Source organism: Lytechinus variegatus, chromosome 2 (genome assembly GCF_018143015.1).
Source record: "Lytechinus variegatus isolate NC3 chromosome 2, Lvar_3.0, whole genome shotgun sequence".
Classification (NCBI taxonomy): Eukaryota; Metazoa; Echinodermata; class Echinoidea; order Temnopleuroida; family Toxopneustidae; genus Lytechinus; species Lytechinus variegatus.
In genome coordinates, this window is record NC_054741.1 from 49,030,657 (window position 1) to 49,052,957 (window position 22,301).

General features: G+C 34.4%; 1 protein-coding gene across 2 annotated transcripts in view; it reads left to right on the forward strand.

Annotated features, from left to right (window-relative positions):
• Positions 1 to 21,988, forward strand: part of LOC121408240 (protein rogdi homolog) — a 45,140-nt gene extending 23,152 nt beyond the window's left edge. For both annotated transcript variants that reach the window (XM_041599637.1, XM_041599636.1), the window contains 9 exons: positions 4,376 to 4,424; positions 7,740 to 7,797; positions 10,480 to 10,563; positions 12,160 to 12,255; positions 13,268 to 13,366; positions 16,486 to 16,605; positions 18,572 to 18,609; positions 20,051 to 20,177; positions 21,302 to 21,988. In XM_041599637.1, coding sequence (XP_041455571.1) covers positions 4,376 to 4,424; positions 7,740 to 7,797; positions 10,480 to 10,563; positions 12,160 to 12,255; positions 13,268 to 13,366; positions 16,486 to 16,605; positions 18,572 to 18,609; positions 20,051 to 20,177; positions 21,302 to 21,340 — 710 coding nt within the window. In that variant the 3' untranslated portion in view covers positions 21,341 to 21,988. The remainder of the gene's footprint in view (positions 1 to 4,375; positions 4,425 to 7,739; positions 7,798 to 10,479; positions 10,564 to 12,159; positions 12,256 to 13,267; positions 13,367 to 16,485; positions 16,606 to 18,571; positions 18,610 to 20,050; positions 20,178 to 21,301) is intronic.
• The last annotated feature ends 313 nt before the right edge of the window (positions 21,989 to 22,301 follow it).

Genomic DNA, 22,301 nt, shown 5'->3' on the forward strand with positions numbered 1-22,301 from the left:
TTCTATCGTGTAAAATTCAAGAAAGGTTATTGTAAAGAAGTAGCGATTCCTTTCAATATCGTACATCTTGGATATACTTTTAGGTCATGGCCATGGTAATGCTTGGAGTGATGCATTGCTGAATAATGAAGAAATAAGTATTTGAGGCAGTTATACCTCAGTCACATTTGCTCTGTGGTGGCCATACGTCAAGTTGAAAACAGCCGTTTGAACATTTTTGTACCAGCTGCATATACATGTAGGTGGTTTTATAAAATTAAAAAATAAAATAAACAGGCTGTTTTCGACTCACCGAATGGCTGCCACAGGGGGAATGTGACTGTAGCATAACACTGTCCAGTTTCCAAATTCAGAATCACAGATTCGACTGATATAAATACATGAATTAGATTCAATCATAATTACAATCATTTTCATGTATATCAGACAGGAATGTGAAGCTATCATAACGACAAAAAATAGTCATTGTGGGCTAACGGTAGGAATGCTTTTGGCAAGTGTGGCCTTTGTGTGTGTTTTATTTTATACCACCGGGTTGTTACTTTGTTTAGGCTTTAGTCTCAACTCAGAGCGGCTACTGACCAATAAGTAGCCTGCTCGGGTGCCGCTGGAATTTAGGCATCGCCAAACGATTTTTGTAGAAGTCGAGCAAGCTGTAAAAGTACTTAGCGGTGGCCGAGCAGTGCCCGGGCGATTACCCATTACTCAAGGCCAAATTTGTTTATTTTGAGTAAAAATTTATCCCTTCAAGCATAAGTTTCAATTACTACTGTCTTGATGTTCCTTGTTCAAAAGTTATTATTTTTTTATTATTAGGGAATAAGTCTGTATATTTCAATCATGGTATGAAAAGGGGTTTAGATTGAATAATAATTTGATTACTTACTCATGATGAATGTGAACAAATAATTGTTTTAAAGTAAATTATCTGTAGTATTTTCTATAAGACAAACAAACTGTCAATATCGAGTAAATATTGAAACTTGTGAAAAAATAAAGAAAATCCTTTGATACCTTCACATATTAAAATATTATAACATGACTGTAAAGGATGTCAATATAACTTTACTTGGAAAAATAAAATGTGTTTAATATGTTCAAAATGGGATCGATATTTAGATGACCCTCCTGATAATAAATTGAAAAATCCCATATCATGATTTTTCATTTTACTTCAGATATTTGTTGAGATATTTTCAGTATAAGATATTAAATAGATTTCTGAACAAACAATTAAAGATGAATTGTTAAAAATGAAAAATGTTCATTTTGTAATAGGGAGTTGGAAGATATTGTACACTTTTTTTATGAATGTAAATTTAGTAAAGAAATTTGGAAGAAAACAAAGTTGGATTAATGAATTCATGTTCTGAGGCACACATTAGTTTGAAAAATGTATTTGGTTTTGATTAGAAAAGAAATGATGCATTGAATTATTTGGTATGTATAATTAACAGCATTTATTCTTTCAACTGTTAAATTGTAAAAAAAAAAACAGTGTTTACATATAAAAGCAAAGAAAAAATGAATCAATATTATGAAGATGAGAGATATATTAGTTCTATATCGGGTTTGATAAGTAAATTTAATACTAAATGTATGTCACTTCATTCTTTATTTACTTGAGAGGAATGTTTAAGTTTATTTATTGATTGTATAATAATGTTTGCTTATGTATATTTTGATATTATTTGACTCAATAAAAGGCTTTTGGAGGGCTAGCCTAAAACGTTGGAAAAAGAAATATCGGGATAATATGGGTTAATTGTTTGGAATGTACTTGGAAATACTTTAGACAGGTCTAATGAGACACATATGATTGTATTATTATAAAATAAACCAAACCAATCCCTATTAGTTTCATGAATCCAATTTTGGAAAATTGGAATAAATTCACTCTCCTTAAAGCAGAAGATAAATTAACATGAAGATGTTGCTTACAAAGTAAACACTTTGATATGACCCATTTCTGTACCTTTAAATCTAATGGCAAGGGGAGAGGAAAAAAAGGATAATCTATTAATGATGCGTTCATGATCGTGTTAAATAAACCATGCACAGAACACCTGATGGCATTTTAATTAAACATCAACATTCCTTTTGCTATTCTTTGGAAGAGGTCCCTTCCATCTCCCCCCTTCTCTCTCTCTCTCTCTCACTTTCTTTTTCGTTCTCACTCTCTTTTCCTTCTCTCTTATCATGTCTCTCATTATGTCTTTATCTTCTTTCACTCTGTAGTCTGATTCTTTTCTTTTTCTTCCTTGCTATCCTTTATTTTCTCTGAAGTGTGTATCATTTGTTTGTGTACAGTCAGTTTGTTTCTCTGACTGTTGCCATCTTTTTGAAGTCATTTTCCATCTGCCTGTTTCTCTCTCTCTCTCTCTTGGACATTCCCTTCCACTTTTACTACTTCCCCCCCCCCCATCAGCTCCTAAAGCCATTTCCATTTTTTGTTGATTATTTTCTTTATTAGTTAGCATTTTTTTCAGACTTGGTACTTTTTTCTATGTACTCCCCTTCTCTTCTCTCTTCTCTTCTCTTTTCTGCTCTTTTCCTCTCCTCTCCTCTCCTCTCCTCTCCTCTCCTCTCCTCTCCTCTCCTCTCCTCTCCTCTCCTCTCCTCTCCTCTCCTCTCCTCTCCTCTCCTCTCCTCTCCTCTCCTCTCCCTCCTCTCCTCTCCTCTCCTCTCCTCTCCTCCCCTCCCCTCCCCTCCCCTCCCCTCCCCTCCCCTCCCCTCCCCTCCCCTCCCCTCCCCCCCCTCCCCCTCCCCTCCCCTCCCCTCCCCTCCCCTCCCCTCCCCTCCCCCCCTCCCCTCTCTTCTCTTCTCATTAGGTGGTTTCAGACCGCCTCGAAGTTCGCCAGTTCCAGGTATTCTCTGATCGGGAAATTTACCCCGATCAGAAAATACCAGGTATTTTGGTAATGTGAAAGCAAACTACGCGTAATCTCCCGAAAGAAAATACCCGCTAAATAGTAGGTACTTGGCGAAATTACGAGAACTTTCGTGGGGATTTTTCCAAGGTCGCAGGTATTTTGGCGATGTGAAAGCAAATTACGGGAACTTTTATCCCAGCGTGTCGTTGGGCGCGGCGGCGTGGGTGGCTGCTGGGCTAGAGATTTTGAATCTCCCACCTTGCTTATCAGACCACACTGCGCATGCTCGTAACTTCGGGAACTTATCCCGAAGGATGTGTTTCGGGGCGGTGTGAATGCAGGAATAATTAACGGGTATTTTTTAGCCTTAAAAAGTTCTCGTAATTTAACGGGGATTCTTGTGATCGAGGCGGTTTGAAACCGCCTATTGGAGTCATTTCCTCTCATTTTCTATAGATCTCATACCCATCTCCTTTCCATTGAAATCAATATAACATGTACAACTGCAAATTGTGGAACGTGTTTACAATTGCTGGGCATGTACGCATATGTGTAAACTTGATTAGAAAAATCAATTTTCAGCTTCATGAGACCTTGGTGTGAACGAAAAACAAAATTAAAGGCCGATATTGGCAGTGCCCTAGTCAGTTTTAATTAAGAAAGTTTGCATTTGTAGTGTGTTTGGAGACAGTGGACTTGGTGTCAAACCAACCTGGTGACTTCAGCATTGAAAGAATAGTACTTGATCCATTTGTGATCCCATTTTTGATAATTGTAAAGCTTGCTTTTGGACGACTTTACCTTCTCAATAGCAAATTGAGAAAGTAATTGTTCAAATTTAAAATGTTTTCAATTTCATCTTCTATTTTCCCCAGTTATATTATATTAGAAGTCACCTTTTATTTTGCTCTGACTTATACAATTTTGAAGATTGAAATAGCATCAATTCAAAGGAATGCTATTACCATCTGGAACAATTAAAAAATGATAACATTAAGCACCATGAAGGATAATGATTATATTGTAATACATAACTTTGAAATTATAATGATAATTCAGGAAATCATATTTTTTTTTACCACAGATATCACCATTGTGAATTCAGCCTTTCCTCCTCATTTTAATTTCTAACTTTTTTTCTTTGTATCTCCAAAGAAGATATATTCCATTTTGTGATTGAAAATCAATTACACTGGAGGTGATTTGTATATATATATCAAAATCTAAAATTTGTAATGTAGGGTATGATAGATTATAATGCATTTTTATTTTGTTCTCATAATTCCATTTGACTTAATCTATTTTACAGTAATCCAGTATGTGAAGGTATTTTTCATTTGGCGTTAATGAAAAATAACAGCGCCCAAGTTTGTAGAACTTTTTCAATATATTTTTTTTCAAAATATTTGTATGTGAAGCAAAATATTATTTTTTGTTTTCATCCTACTCATCCAAATCATTCTGAATCCATTCTCTCTTTTTTGTCTCTTATTGACCTGCAGGTAAAGGTACACTGATCAAGCCAGAGACCTTTGTGCTGTCCAGTTCAAAGTGAGTTCATGGGAGCATTTCATAAAATAAGCAGTGATTTTCCTCCAAATCCTCGCATTTGATTGGTTGAGAACAAATTATATGGTGAAAATCACCGACCAAACTTTTCATGAAACCTTCCCCATATTGATGATGTTGTTATAGTCTGCACAGTTCCACTTTTCCTCATGACTTTCATATAGAATTCAGACTTTTCCTATATAGAATGAGCTTTTAAAAAATCTTATCATACCCGGGGGGTTTTCACAAAGATTTAAGCATGACTTAAGTTGCATTTAAATGCCGACGCGTACATGATATGCAACGTGCGATCTTATTGATAGATACTCATTAGTGCGCGTCCTCATGACACAATCTGACCAATGCGGTCAAGCTTTTCATACCGTACGCAACTCGGTATTTAAGTGCGACTCTAAGTCATACTTAAATCTTTGTGAAACACCCCCCAGGGCCCCATCTAACAATGAGTTGCAGTTGATCAGATCAGTCACAACTATGGAAAGCCAGCAACACTAACTTCCAAAATGCATGTTCATTCAAAATGTTTTCTACATGTGACTCGCCACCCAAAACCAACAATAAGTCGACCAAAGTTAATATTGAGATTTTCATTGAGCTTCAAGATTGATTTCCTAAGTTCGAAAATGATATATAATATGTGAGAATTGACCAACAATTAACATTTAAAGTACTTGATTGAATGCAGAGGAAATTTCCCAAGAGCTTGTACATAATATATAGATATATATAAATACATGGAAGAAGAAATCAAGGTTTGAATTTTGGGTTCACTCAAGCATGAGATGTGGATACTGCGTAATCTCAGCGAAGCTTCCAAGCAGTCCAAAAAAGTATCTTTTCTTTTATTCGATTTCACGACTTCAAATTTTCACAGTATTAAGAAGAAGAATTGCTTTTTCAGATAAACTATTTTTTTTTTATTTTGGGATTTTGGAGGGTAAATTACTATTTAGGCTGTGGACAGAGAACCTAACCTGGTGACTTATTGGTGGTTTTGGGGTGGTAGGTAACATATTCTCATGCATTCGTTGTTGTCTTGACGATACAGTGTGTAAAATAAAGTACATTGTGCAAATTTCTGGTAGGAATGAATGTGACAATGAGGGATTTCCCCATAAGCTGTGGTTGATTGGATCGATTGCATCTGATTGTAAGATGGGAGCCACGTGAATGGCAGCTCGATGGGATTCATGTGATTATTTGGTTTCAATTGTTGACAGCAATAAGAGTTGATTAGCAAACTCTGACTAATGGGTGATGGAGAAATATTATTAAAGCTACATTTGAAAATTGTTATTCCACCAATACAACTCTCTGTGACAGTGTTAAAATGCTCTTAGAATATTGTAATAAAAAAGATGAAATGACATATAAAAGTAAAAGTTTTGCATAGTGTACATCAGTACATGTATATATTTTTACAACATCATTTCAATAAAGGTAATGGGGAACATTACTTATGAAAGTTATTCAATAGTGAATCTAAGTTGTTTTGATACCTTCAGAGTAAAATGCAAAATTTTGGTTAATTCAATTTTCAACATAAAAAATGAAAATGTCACTGCAATGACAATGCATATAGATGCATGCTTTTTTACATGAGTCACAACGAGATCATTTGAAATAAAAAGGAGAAAAAAAACATAAAAGAAGGAGAGAAGTACAATTTCGAATAAAATTGGATGGAAAAAAGAAGAAGCAAAGATGTAAATGTAATCACTCTGTTGTGATTTCAAATTGGCTACAAATATAATATAGGTGGTATAATTTTGAAATATGTAGGGTATGAAAACCTCTTCTTTTCCTCCAATTAAAAAAATGACTATCATTACACAGAATGATAAATATTGTATATTCTTATAATGGGAGCTTGTGTATATAAATAATGTATTTTAGGCCCGGGGGGGCACTCGACCAAAAAAGTGGTGGGGGTGTGCCGCGGGCGAGACAAAAAACGGGGGCCTTGGAGCGGGCTTATTGTAAAAAGGAGGGTCCTCGGAACGGGCTTCGGAACGACAAATGTTTGTGAAAACGGGGGTCCTTGGAACGGATCGCCAGCGTGTGAGCGCGTATGCATCCCTACGGAACGGTCATGCGTGCATGATGCAGCTAGCGCGGCCTCCGCCGGGGAGGTCTGCGGCCGCTTTTCACCAAAATTGCAGCTCATTCAACGCGATCGGAGCGGCGTAACGAAAAATATGCGAAGCTTTGGAGCGGATTTCTCTCTTCTTTTTTCTCGATAAGAAGAAAATGCTATGCCTTGGAGTGGCTTTCTTTGTTCTTTTTCTCAACAAGGCAAAAATGCTATGCCTTGGAACGGAAATTTGAGTGTAAAAATGGGGGTCCCCTCCGCGGCACATACCCACTATGCGTTATATACTGAGTGCCCCCCCGGGATTCTAGGAACTGTAACAAAGCCCCACTGCAAGAATGTTATGTTGGGGAAACTACAAATTTCTGATAATACCAAGGATGGATTCCCCTATAATTAAAATAAAATTAACATGTAGGCCTATATGTACGTGTATCCCTGTCATTGTGTTTTTGAATTACATTTGAGATTAAAGATTTTCTATGGGATAGTTTGAGGTTATTATTTATGTTTACTTGTAATCTGAATGATCAAAGGAGAATGAAACCTTTGGAACAAGATAGCTTGTGACTGAAAACAGAAAAATCAAAGAAATATATTAGCGAAAGTTTGAGAAAAATCGGACGAATAACAAGAAAGTTATGCGCATTTGAATATTGTGATCACTAATGCTATGGAGATCCTCACATTGGCAATGCGACAAAGATGCGTGATGTCACTTGTGAACAACTCTCCCCATTTATTTAGTATATATTACCCTTAAACTGCCTCTTTCATCACATCTTTCAGTAGATCATGTATTCTTTCTTTAGGAGGGCATGTACAATGTACATGTAATACTGATTTTTAAAGAATACATTATGGATAAAGAGTTTGTATTACAATAAGAAAAAGCAAAAAGAGACATTTTGGGGGTATTTATAGTCCATTAAAGGGAAAGTTGTTCACATGTGACATCACACATCCTCGTCATATTGCCAATGGGAGGATCTCCATTGCTTATTAGTGATTAAAATATTCAAATGCTCATAACTTTCTCATTATTTATCTGATTTTTCTCAAACTTTCTTTGTTCTTATTTTTTTTATTTTTCTGTTCCGACACAAGCCTACTCATTCCAAAGGTTTCATTCCCCTTTAATGTCTCTGTTTTACAATACAAAACAGTCTATACGTATTTTGCTTCGTTTTGTTTTGATATAGTGGAACTGACTATGTGAAAGGCATTGTGACACTGGTTGGTGACCTACTATGTAAAGCTGTAAGTAAACCAAATTATTCATCATTTTCTATCACTCTTTGTGGGAAAAGGTTTGGAATGGAGTCTGTCAGTTATGTGTATAATGACAGGTATTAAAAGGAAACACTTAATAAAAAGGGGGGGGGGGATTGAAACAATGTGCAAAAACATAAACAAAAGCAGAATGGTGTCTCAATGATCATTGAGTACACATTTTCGGTCATTGGTACAAACAATTTTGTATTTAGAATTTTCCAACAAATTAAAAAAAAATCTAGAAAAAATGGGAATAGATAAAAGAAGAAATGTTTAACAAACATGTTTCCTTCTACATGATAACATTTTTAGGCCTTTCTGAGCCTTTAAAGGCAAAATAATGTTAATCACTCAAATATCTGTATGGGATTGGTTGCAACCAGCACAGTGGCAAATGACAATCTTTAAAACATGAGATATTACTACCCCTATCAGTCATCACTCACTGATATGCTTTCTGAATTAATAAGTGATATCTGCTTTTTAAAGCTCAAATACAATGAAAGTGCAGTACAAATGATACCCATATTGAATGAAATTTACATTGTCTACTTAAAGGCATTTAAAAAAAAGTTACCTGTACCTAATACTTTTTGTGTTTTGTATGAAGATTATGAAATGGAGCTATCAGAGATCCATTGTTTAAAAAAGTACACTGAAATAAAAAGGATCTACTCTGTGCCCCATTGGTGTCAGGTGGGGGGGATGGTGTTAAGCTGAAGTTTTTGAGCTAAATACATTCATGTGTATTCCCAAGTACACATTTCTGTGTTCATAATTGCTTCAATCAGATGAATAAAAAATCATTAATTTTTGAAAATAAAGATTAAACATGGTCAAATCGGCATTACAACAAGAAAAAGAGGGCAATATAGTAATAGCATAACCTTTGAAAATTAGAATTCTCAATAGAATTGTGTTAATTCTTATCATTTTGGTGAATCCAAAATCTTCGCACATATATTATTGCTTGCTCTTCTTGCTGTTAAAAACTATTGGCATTTGACTGCAAAGTTCAGTTCTAAATAGATAGACCCTCTATCGAACCAAATGACGTCGGCTTGTATTCTGAAGTCGGGTTTAAGCTAGACCCAGGTTTTAAGTTGTGGTTTAAGTATGGAGAGCCAATTAGTGTATGAATCCCCAACAGTAAACATTCAATTTATTAACTCATATGACACCCAAATTGTTCATAATTGTCTGGGAATGATAACTGAAGTATTTTCTTCACTATGAAAGCAAAAGGAAACAAAATATTAAATATAAGAAATTTACAATATAAACTTAATTTTTGATATTTTGGGCTCCCCATAATTTTAGTATATAGAGTTAGACCGTGACCAGTCTTAAGTTTAACCTGACTTCAGAATATGGGCCATAATGTTGATTTTGGGACTTAAACTCAAATTGCAATTGTTTGCAAATTATTTAATACCATGTGAAACATCGGTTACCAATTTGTCTAATGCTGATGCTTCCTATTGACCAACTCATCTACTATCATTTGGTCTACCATCAGTTCGTCCACTCACCACCTATGGTCTACTTTCATTTAGTCTACGAAATGGCAATTTACCAAAACATCTACTTTGCAGTAAATGTCAAATGAGCAATGTTTCATTTTATCTTTGAACTGCACACCTGTGTGGGTGGTAGTCAGTCATGTAGGCAGACTGAAAATAAGAGGGAGGGATTGGAGATGTGACATTTGAATTTCTCAGAAACCCCAGTGCAAGGAGTGAGACTTCATTAGTGTTCTTTCCATTTGTAGTGTTCACTAAATGTAACAATGTGTGATTCGTTGCAATTACGTGCTTACTCAAAGATGCACCATTTCAATTCTCATCTCAACTTTTTATATTCATTTAGGAATACAATACTAAGCGTGGAAATACATTTATTTTTTTTTAATTGACTTTTTAGATAAAAATATCATTGGCTTATAATCGGGGGGGGGGGGGGGGGGGAATTGTTTATGTTCTTATGTCCATTACTGTCCTTTTATCCTGTTGTTTGTGATGAACATATCAAATGTATGTATACATGTATCGTAGTAGAATTGTCAGTCCCATTCATAGGTTTACATGGAGTCCATAGGTTAACCTTAAAATACCATGGGATGGGATATTTTGGGGGCAATTCTGCCGCTTCAACGTTTTGGGCAATATGTTTGCAATATGAAAAGTTGTTACCATGTCACTTCAGGACTTTCCTCTTGCAAGTCTATTTGTAAGTAACCAAATTTGGTAATGTGTAGCAATTTTTGTTGCTGACTGCTAATGCGCAGTGGACAGCTGTCATCCTCTTGCTGGGAGATCTGTTTGAATAACCACCTCTATTACAGTAGGCTCAAAGAGTTATGAAATTAAGATAAGTGTGAGCTTTCTTTTATCCTACTGAACTGAGGATCGAAAGCAAAATGTTTTCACAAATATCAATTGTTATGAGTACAAATGAACACCTCTTGATAAAGAATAAAAAAAATTTAACTCTACCAAAATAATCACCAAAATAAGCTTGATGATTACAACTGAAGGGACTTTGAAAAAAAATCTTGTTCAAAAATAAGCTGGCCCCTTCTCTTGATGACAAAACCTTTGTCGTTTTTACTCCTTATGATTATTGGTGATTAAAAAGCACACATCTATTTTCTTTCTTCTTTTGCAGGATCTGACATTAAGACCACACAGAAACACCAACCAGCTAGTGAAAACCTATGTTAGGGATGATATGCCATGGAGGTTACAACAGGTTTGTCAAATTTATGAATATGTGATGAATTAGACGATGAGTGATATCTGTGGTCTTAATATATCAACAGCTCAGAGAATTAGAAGTTTTAAACAATTTAAGAATTTTTTAAAGATTGTTTTGAATTTGTTTTAGTGTTGTATGATGTTATGTAAAGGTAATTCTTATGTATTCTTATTTTCATTTTGTATATTATAAACAGCCCTTTGAAATCTTGGTTTAAAGTGCTGTATAAGTTTCATTATTAATGTCATTATTCGTTGTTAATATGGATTAATAAGTGACCTTGTTTATTTATTTAAAATATTTAAGATATTGTAGCCCAGTATTGGAAAAAAAAACGGTTGTTATCGGTCAACTGCTAACTGATACAAGCCAGATGAAACATAAGGTTCTAGGGGTAGCTTTATTTGCCCTACATTTTCAAATTAATAAAAAAAATTGTATTCCATAGTATAATCAAGTTTTCAACAATGTTGTGATAAAGTAGCTACGCTAACTATGGGTAGCCAAAAGGGATAATAAATTCCTTACCCTACATGTACCTGTTTGATTTGTGAGCATTTTGGTACACTTTTCAGCGTTGGCAGCTTCGGAATCGTAAAACAACGTTTGAGAAAATAATTGACTGGCATTGATTCACATCCATGTAGGCATACTAAATTTTGTAGATAATTAAAGTCATTTGCTTAATAATTATTGGCAGTCATATTTCTAATAGTAGAATTCACAATTTTTTTCTTCACTCTATTAATGTTTGTTTTTGTTTTTTTGGATGGGGGATCCATAAAAGATATCAAGCCTTTAATGGGGCATTATTCATGCAGAAGAGGAAGATAATTGATATCAATTCTGCTGGTATCATGTTTGATATTTTAATTTGCTGTTGATAATGAAAATGAGTAGTGTTTGAAGCTGACTATAAACTCAATCTGATAGTTGTCATTAATCATTCAATATCCAGCTGAATTTGAGATAATAATTTTGAGCCATTCATGAGAGAGGGAAAGAAATCAGATGGACTATTACATTAAACAGGGATATTGGGTGATGTGAGAGAGCAAATTGAAAGAAGGAATAACTATTGCAAATAATTGTAGTACAGATTTACACCACCATCACCACCATTATCATCATTACCATCATCATTATCACTGTATCATGATCATTATATCACAGGGGTGTGAGAGTTCAGATTTTTATCTGATTTCAGATTTTTTTTTTTTGATTTTCAGCTGAATTTCAGCTTATATTTGGCTTTCCTCTGTACAAAAGGTATGGGAGCTCTTCTGTTTCAGACTTTTTTTTTCAATACTCTTCAGCTTTTTTCAGATCTTTTATTTGTTACCACTCACACCCCTGATATCAGTATCACTGTTACTAGATCATCATCATAATTGTCATTCCTCTCATCAATACATCATTATCACTACATCATCATCATCATCACACCATCATCATCATCATCACTACATCATCATTATCATCAGTACAACATCATCATCATCATCATCTTTATTAACGCCACATGTACGTCATCATTCAGATCAAGTTTACTCTCATCCTGTCTGATAACTGTCTTTCCTATTCTTCCAGGTTCAAGATGTTGGCAATCATATATATTCAGCCATTGAGATCATCAAAAGTAAAGATGTAGACTATGAATTCCAGTCAGCAGAGGAGGTTAACAAAGTAAGTCAAATACAAGGTTGGATATGATTTTAAAGGTAAATGCTAGTTTTGGTAATGATATCAAAATGAGTTCGTACAGAATCCAATGAAATGACCACCAAAGTGTCTGTTTGTATAAATAAAATGCATGTGCCAAAGGATTCTGGAAGAAATTGTGTAATTGCTGAGAAATCAGCAAATAAGCACAGGATTCGGGTAGAGCGTCGTGCCCGACGCTCTAAGCAATAATTATACAATGTCCCACTTCGCTTATCTGTGTTGGGGATCTTCGGTGTGAGCATTTTTCAGCGTGGATTTCAAGATTTCACAAAGTTCAGTTAATGTAACTGTACCAGATCTAGATCCTCGATGATATACTGACAAGCCTTGTTTTACAGACTTTCTCATGAAATCAGTGTTTACTGCAACTACTGGAATTTCTCTTTAAAACCACTTTGCCACTATTGATTTGAATAGCACTACATGTATCTCAAGACCCATACTTACGTGGCCCGTGGATAGGATGAAACATTTTGTCTTGAAGCCTTGTAACACATGCTCACCGGAATGACCAATTATTTTTGCTGTTTTAATACTATGGTATTTGCCAACAAACAAAATGTTTGCAGTACACCTCTTTGATTCATATTAATATAAAGAGAAAGAAACCGCCATCATGTTTATTTCAACCAAAGTTTGCAATTTCTGGGGTTTCGATATTGCATTACAAGAGATTTTCTTAATTTTCCTTGCACTAATGCATTTTTATATTTTTTGGGGCTGATTTAAAAAAAACACATGTGTATTAAAAAGAGAAAGCAGGGAAAATTTAAGAATATTTTCCAAGGGGTGAAGGATGAGTACCTTGGCCTGCAGAATAGTTAAAACAAATCAACTATCTTGGATTTTTCATAATAATTAGAATAATTTAGTATGCTAGTAAATTGATTATAAAAAATTGAAATTGCTGCAAGAAAATGACTGTTTGTGATATACTGTATATTATTTTTACGGAATTATTTTCCTATTGCAGTTGATGGATGAAATTCTGAGTCAGCTGATGCGAGCGAGGCAGAGGTTTCTGAATCCACTTATTCCGTCCCTACAAGAATTATACCACAGTAGATACACGGTAAAATTCTTTTTACATCCTATTCCTCCTTGCCTATCTCCTCCGTCATCTGATCCTTCTCCCCCCTTTTTTTCCCCTCCATGCAGCCTCTTCTGTACACATCTTCTCTTCCTCTCATTGTCATCATACTTCTCAATTCAATTGTTAGCATGTGCTATTTGGCTGCTAGAAGTTACATTGTCTATTATAGATATTTACCGGTCGTAGAAATTTATGTGGAATTATTTTATCCAAGGTTGGTTTGACGATTACAATTTTTATGCTTGGGTGAAGCCCAGATGGAAAGTAGCAACTTTGCCCGACCATCTGAGGATGAACACTTCCACAATACTTTTGAAAAAATTGCTCAGTATCATTGTTTATATCTGTTCAAAGTTTGAACAAAAGGTACTTGTAATCTAGTTCTAATCAATCCATCTCCATGATCCGGATGAAATCTAAATCAGCCTAGCTCCAAGAGAAACCCAAATTTGAATGGTTAGGCCTATCATCAAAGTGAGCCGGTTCTTGGATAAACTGCACGCGGCTGCTACCCGCCTCAAGTTCACTCATTGGTGTGGAGTAGCGCAGTGGCTGCGTGTGCTTATAGCTTGGAACTGACTGATTGACAGATGATTTGCTGCCAGAATGAGAATTGAGCTCCTATTTTGAAGAATGATATTTTTTTCCCATAAATCGGTCAAAAATTTACAGAACATTATTTGAATACTCTACTTGCAACATATAATTGAATTAACACTCTGCATCAATAGGAATCAACCTGGATTGGGATTGCAAGAGCCTAGTTGTTATGCAGTCATCTTTGGATGCTGTGGGTGTCTCCTTGAAATTAATTTTATGTCCAAATCTCCATATGGTACACCATCCCTATTCCCTGGTTATATTTTGAAATCCGATCATTTTAACCTTGTTCAAGGAATACATGTAATGCATATCTGATATCGGCCCTGCAACATAAAACTCTGCAATTGATAGTGGGGCTAATGTCAGTGGTATTTTGCATTGATTATTATGTACGATCAATTGTAAAAATCAACCCGCAATCAATCACTGAGGTTTTAAGTTACAGGGCCGCGGTTGTGTAAAATCAGTGTGATAGACAAAGTTGCTGGTAGTATCACTCGTAAGGGAATACAGACCAAGTTTAGGGATGGATTTAAGAAAGATCACAAGGATAGGATAGTGAATATATAGAAGAAAAAAAATGATGGATGGCAAACAAATGTCAGTCAATTAAAGAATGACAATAAAAATGCAGGTGAATGATTAGAGTGAGGGTAGAGTCAATGATAATGCCAGGCTTTTCCTTCTTTGTCCTCTTCATCTTTTCTGTTTTTTATTATTTTCACTCAAACCCGATTTTACACTCTGGGCCTGTCTGGTGCAAAATATTTTTCCTTATTCTCTCTTGTAGATGATAATATTCATATTTGAATTTCACATTCTTAGAGTTTAGGTCTAGACTAATAGAATTTGTTTGCTTTCTGCATTTCACTTTCTTTGTTACTTTTTAGTGTATCTTTTGTAAATATGTATATCTGTACTTTGGTTACTTACTCCAATTTTTTGTCTGCTTGTTCTATGATGTTTTAAATGATTGCTAATGTAAGTTTTTAACATTCTGGTGGCCTACATGTATGGCCTACAAGCTAAGCTTCTTAGTAGGTCACCACGTTTCATTTCCATCTATTCTCATGGGTGTTAGTAATGTTCCATAAAAAAGTAGTGCATGTATTATGTACTGTATATTATCCTGTATATTGTCCTGTAATTATTTACTTTTGTTCTTTGCTCTTTAACTTTTGTTCTTTTCTTTACTGTTGTTGATTGATATCGGAATTGAAACAAAATAAAGATTCATTCATTCATTTCTTGCCAGTCATGTGACCACAATTCAATTAATCCTCTCTCACTGTATTCTTCATTCTTTTTTCTTTTTTTTTCATTACAGCTATCTCTCTCAGTCAAGGTGCATTTGATAGGTTTATCTCCTTTCCTTGTATCAAACTGTTTCTATGCAATGAGGGATTTAGAGCTTTGTTTGACTTGGGTTGAAGTTGATTGAACTTTCAAAAAAATCATTCAACCAATTAAATGAAAAACACATTTTGTGATAAAGTAAGACAGACTATGAAAAAATGAATTGTCAAAACTATGTCATAAAAAAAGCAGTGTAAAATAACAGTGGATTAAGGAGGGTGATTTGATTTGTGCTCTTTACTTCTGGGTTCAAATATTAACTGCAGAAAATTTTACCAGAAATAATCACATAATTCCAGCCAGGTTATGTGTCCTTTTCCAAGCAATAATCATACATGTTCCCACATATCCATGATGACTACCCTCAATATGCTCGCCTTTCACAATATAAAGATACATGATTTAGAATCTACAAAGACATGGTAACAATTGATTTGAATAACTTTCTCATGAAATTGCTGGTTGAGCGCTGCAACTCCTTCAGTTTAGCATTCTCATTGCAAGCTTTGTGTATTATTATTTTTGGCTTATGTTAATGTTTCCCCGACGAAGGAGCTAAATGCTTACTATTTTCATATGGTGTTGGATGACAGGAAATTACATGTAAACCACAAGTGCTCTACCCAATTTCGCTCAAGGATATAAGATAAATTTATCTTTTTATAATAAATATACATGTTTTTATTTATTTTTTTTTTACATGTACTCACTTGCACAATATCAGTTGTGCATGATTTTGATTCATGTACTATACATCTTGATATGCATGAAAGTAATAAATCAAATATGGGATTTGTGTGTTCATTTGAAAGTAATGACTTTCACATTATTAAGCAATTATTTCTGCCCCGTAACCCTTTTATAATAATGATTATTGATCACTAACAATCGCAACCACCATCATCTTTTTATCATCCACCACCACCATGATCACCACTGTAAGAATCATCATTATTTGACATGACATTGGTAATCATAATTTTATCATTGTCATCATTGTTGTTGATATTTGACAATTTTAATTTTAATGTTGTTGTAAAGCCTTACTGTTGACTTTGTGAACTTCATGCTACTGCATATGCATTTTTTTATCAGTTTGATATTTTTCTTTATCTTTTCTCCCAAATTGCATTCAACAGAAATCCTTAACACCACCCTTACCGCATGAGAGTATGGTGAACTTTTATATCCTGGGTACCAAGCTTGTTCTTCATACTTATTATCTTCATCCTCTGGCTCTGCCAAAGGCACACAACCAGGTAAATACTGTACACCGATGCGTCTGAGAGTGTTTGGTTAATCTTGAAATTGATTGAGAGTAACAATTTTGTGACATAGCTCTCTGGAATCCACTTAAATCTAGACTTATTAAACATCAAAAGTGATATTGAATTGATTTTAATATTTATGAAAAACCACTTGTTCAGAAAATAAAGACAAAAGAGAAGGAAAGGAAAGAGTTTTTAGTTAATCTTAAAATTGATTTATATTAACAACAAGGCGCCAAAGTTATATTGAATAAATTTCAAGATTTTTAAACACTCCCTATCAGAAAAAAAGGCAGAAGAGAAGGAAGGGAAAGAGCAGTGAGAAAAGTAAATTAAACTTAAATGAGATGGTTGGCTAGGGGGTAAGAATGAAAGAAGAGAAGGAAATTAAAGTATGAAAAAGGGGAGGGGGAAAGTGGAAGAAGTGAGAGAGGAAGTTTAAACCCCCCCCAAAAAATTTGCGCATTGCATGTGTGGGCCCTAAAAACAAAGGAAGTACCTACTTGGACGGGTGTTACATTATCTGAGCTGGAACTTTTTTTTTATATCTGCATGTAGAGACCAGTTTGGTTCTCTCATTCAGTGAAGTTTGTGGGCTCGCACATTCAACATGCAGCTTTTCATTTTGACAAAGGTGGCATTTTTTTAGGAGTTACTCTTTGGATGGGCTTGGGTGATGACACTGCATGTGATGTCTTGATCTTGTGCAATTGTCCTTGGGATTCAAGGGCCCCGTCTTACAAAGAGTTACTATTGATCCAATCAATTGTAACTCTAAGGAAATCCAAAAGTGTCATAATTTTCTACAGGAAATTTGCAAAATGTCCTTTGTAAACAAAGGAGAAGACATCAAATTGTCAAAAAATTGATAAATTTATAAGTATACATCATATTTACTTTTTTTTTTTTGAAGAAACATGTATTTCATATGTTGATGTTGCTGGCCATCCATAGTTGCGATTGATCAGATAAATCGCAACTCTTTGTAAGACAGGCCCCAGATGTGCTTCTATAGTTGTGTTGTGTTAGCATTGTCCCTGTGAGTACACGAATGTTTGTGGTTGTGGAATCTAGTCTTGAATGTACCTTCTGTGAGCCTGATGTATTCTTGTGAGTTCAAATATAACGCCAGATGAATCTTCCAATACCAAGCCAATCAGTTTTCCAGACTCTCACCAAGTATACAGGAAGACTCGAAAGTTGAAATAGGGGAAAAACACTTATTTCAGCTGGGTAATAAAAACCCACGAAAATCTTTGGAGATTACAAAGAATTCATCTTTCAAGAATGGCATCAACAAAAAAGAAAGAAAGAGAAAAAAAAGAGAGAAGAAAAAAATAAGGGTTAGGAAGGTGAGAATATAAAGAGAGAAACAGAAACAGAGGGAGAGGATCAGAATAAGATGGGAAAGAAGGAGGAGAATAAGGATAATAGAAGTGTGGATAACAGCCAACTCATTATTGTTGTAGAGTAGAAGAAATAGTGGGTTACATGTCCATAATAGTATAGTTTCATTTTTTCCATTGCATATTTCCATTACAGAATATCCTTATTCAATTTTAAAGGGAAATGCTACCCAAATGGAAATTTATTCATTGTAAATATTTATCTAAATAAAAATCAAAGCAGCATGTAGAAGAAAATTAGAACAAAATTAGACAAAGAATAAGATAAATATTTCAATAAGAAATGTATGATAGTTTCAAAGTTGTTTTATGAAGCAGTAATAATGTCATTATTCTTTTTTCTGATTTCTTACATGAACCATTCACTTTCTCTTATATTTCTTCTTCCATACATTTATCTTATCGTCAAGACGGGGTTCCTTTTATATCAAAACCAAATAAAAGACATATAGAGTATTTGTATATAAACACCTGTTTATATTTCTGATTCATGAATACTTTGGATATAATGTTACTTTATCACTTCTTGTATTTTTGTTTGTTTGAAACAGAAAGGACTATCATCTTCAGAGTCAAAGAGCAGATTATTGTAAGTATTATGTCCTTATTGGGCTTAATAATTCAGAATTGGTATTAAATGATCATGATGATATTTAGTTTTGTATTTGTATTAGTTGCGCTCTCAATATATCTTTAGTGATGCAACATGAATATTTTCAATATCTTCAAATTTTATGCTTGGTTATGATTATTATGGAATGCATGATAATGCAGTATTTGATCTTAAAGGACAAGTCCACCCCAACAAAAACTTGATTTGAATAAAAAGAAAAATTCAACAAGCACAACACTGAAAATTTCATCAAAAACAGATGTAAAATAAGAAAGTTATGGCATTTTAAAGTTTCGCTTATTTTCAACAAAATAGTTATATGAACGAGCCAGTTACATCCAAATGAGAGAGTTGATGACATCACTCACTCACTATTTCTTTTGTATTTTATTATATGAAATGTGAAATATTTTGATTTTCTCGTCATTGTCATGTAAAATGAAGTTTCATTCCTCCCTAAACATGTGGAATTCCATTATTTTAACATTTTGTCAAATTAATTAATTATTATCAACTAATTGTCAAATTCGTAAAACTTGAAATATTGTATAATTCAAACAATAAAAAACAAAAGAAATAGTGAGTGAGTGACATCATTGACTCTCTCATTTGGATGTAACTGGCTCGTTCATATAACTATTTAGTTGAAAATAAGCGAAACTTTGAAATGTCATAACTTCCTTATTTTACATCTGATTTTAATGAAATTTTCAGCATTGTGCTTGTCTGATTTTTCTCTATTGATTCAAATCAACATTTTTCTGAGGTGGACTTGACCTTTGAGCTATTTCTTTCAAGCTTGTGCTGTAGATCAATGTTATTGAGAGAATATCTCTTGTATATATTTGCTTAAACAATTGACACAGCTGTAGTTATAAATCTAATTTATCATGAATGGGGTCTTACATGTAGCAATAGCAAACTATTAATTAAATTATAAAATTCAGGTAAAAATTCAAACCATGTGGTGACTATTTTTTTTTTAATGAGCAAGATAAGTGTGGATTCTATTTTGTAGATGTTTGTTGGTTGTTTCCTAACATTAAAAGATTAATACCCATGCCTACTTGTGCTTACCTATGGACAGTGCTTTTCAGCATACTCTGGTCTTTGTTAGTTTTCTTTATTTAAAATATTTGACCTGCTAAAATATGGCAGAACTTCTTAAATCCAGGCACCTTGCCAAAAGTTTGTGCTCTGTCTTTTACCAGGAATCCTATCACAAAAAGTGCCAAGCATCCTTTACAATAGCATTCCCACAGCCTACACCCTTTCTTGGATTAGATGAGAGAATTAGGGATGAAAGATACATTGGTGATTCCTGCGAGAAAGACGTGGCTCTGACTTTTATCAAGGTGCCTCACAGTACATCTTTTTCTCACAATTAAAAGTTTTCCAATATTGTTTATTATCACAGAGACCTAGGGCCAATCAAGTATGAGTTGTTCTCCCAGAATACAGTAGAATGCGCTGTCCCTTGGGTTGAGGAAGTCACAGCCTGTCTGGCCTTTGCAATGCAACTATGTCAAGAACTCAAAGACAAGGTAACAAATTTTCCTACTTCACAGTAAAGAGGCTTTAATAGGAGAAATTATAATTTGTAAACAGATTTTTGGCATTACTCCTATGTGTTTAAGATTGCATGCTCAATCTATAATGAAAATCATTTTTTCTGACTTTTGATTGACATTACTAATCGAGTATGCAATCTTAAACACATAGGAGTAATGCCGAAAATTTGTTTTCAAATGTTAATTTCTCTATCTCTCTCTTTGTCTATCTTTGAGGTCTAAGGTCAAAGGTCCATTACATCTCACTCTCTCCTCACTCCATCTCTTTCTCACCAAAGGAATGAATTTCCATACATTAGAGAAATGTAATTGAACAAAATGGCACTGCAGTAGGGATGTTCATACACAAGGGAAATTGAAATTTGGATCGTCATCTAAATTTCATTTTTATTTACCGGTTACAGACAGCAAGAGATCTGATTCAAATAGCAAGGAAGAAATGCAAGAAACTTGCATGACTGGAGATTGGCCATGATTGAGATGTGTACATTGCAAAGCACAACAGCATCGATTCGCGAGATGATTCACACACACAGCATTCAGGAAATAAAAATAATAAAAAAAACAAAGAAGGACTCTGACTTGAATCTTGATCAGAATCGCGAGATTTCTTGACCCTTATTCCCACACAGAAAACAAAATTGACGATTGAATTAAAAATTTATTTTTATCTCTCATTTTATGCCATGTGTGTGAAGGCCAATAGGAGTGAGTGATTTCATTGCCGACCAGTATTACAGTCCAGAACATGCTTATTTACACATCAGAAATTAATTTCCTACTTAGAACTATGTGACATTCACCAAAGGGAAAAAAAATTGTATCTTTGTTTTCTCAAAATGTAAAAAAGCAACAAAATCTTTTGCACAGGATGCCATTGTCAAGTCACAATAATGTTGCATATATATGCAACGAAGGGAGCTGATATTGAAACAAAAAAAAAGACAAACAGTAGATCTAATTACAGTTTTTACTTTTTTATGGTTGTGTGTTAATGGTGGGCTTGGGGTGAATTTTAAGGTAACATTGAGTTTGATATGGTAGAATATATGAAAATTGTTCCGCAACAAAATACGCTTCCATGCCTTTTCTTGTAGGTGTCCGTGTTTGCATGCTGTTGGGATGAGTACAGGTGATGTACAGCTCTTGCCGAAACCACCAAACCAAAGATGGTGAATGGTTACCCTTTCATTCTTCATTCAGCACCATTCCTTCTCGTCTATTATAGCATCAGAGAAGAGTTCAGCCACCAGTCTGTTTCACCCAGCTAGAGAATCCAATCTTCCAGAGGAACTAAAGATTGTACTGCTTTCAAGAAATCCCTAAAAATCATTTATATTTTTGCTTACAAGCATGCATTATTTTATTGCTATACTTGAATAGTCTCTCAACATCTATGATATTTTTGAAGATCCGAAATGCATTTTGAGCTCAGCATTAATTGTTTTATTGCCGTAACAAAAATCATGTTTTGTAAAACTAGTATAATATTAATTAACTTCAGGAAAGTGCATTGCCATTATATTGCCCTTTGTTGTTAAAATAATGATCGAAATTCACAAAGAAGGATGAGAGGGGGGGGGGGGGGTGGCAGGGTTAAACCTCAGCCCCTTTGTCTAAGCACCTTAAAATAATCCCAAATAGATGGAATTTGGTCTGATACAGTATGTGATGCATGTTTACAAACTTAGAGGAAATACTAAGAAAGGGGGTTAAAATCTCCATTGTGAATTTTGGTCAGTATCTTTATTGAGAAAAAAATATGAGAAACCTCCAAGAGGTGTATGTCTTGGAAGTACTGTAAAGAATACTTAATTTTGATGGAAATGTTGGTATTTTGATTTCTTCTCTGCTCAGACAATTATATTAGAAGTTTGGAATCTAGGTAAGACAGGCATCACAGAATAAGAACTATAATTTTTTCCCATTCCAACTGATAGATACCAGTGACTTTCTCAGCTTTTCATTAGGTGACCTGTACAAGATTTATGTTTCTACTTTTGGATTTTGGAACTGGGTAAAAATATTGCAATGATATATCTCCTGGAGGATTCATGAAACTTATGCTTTTATTTGTAACATGGTAAAAGTGTCTTG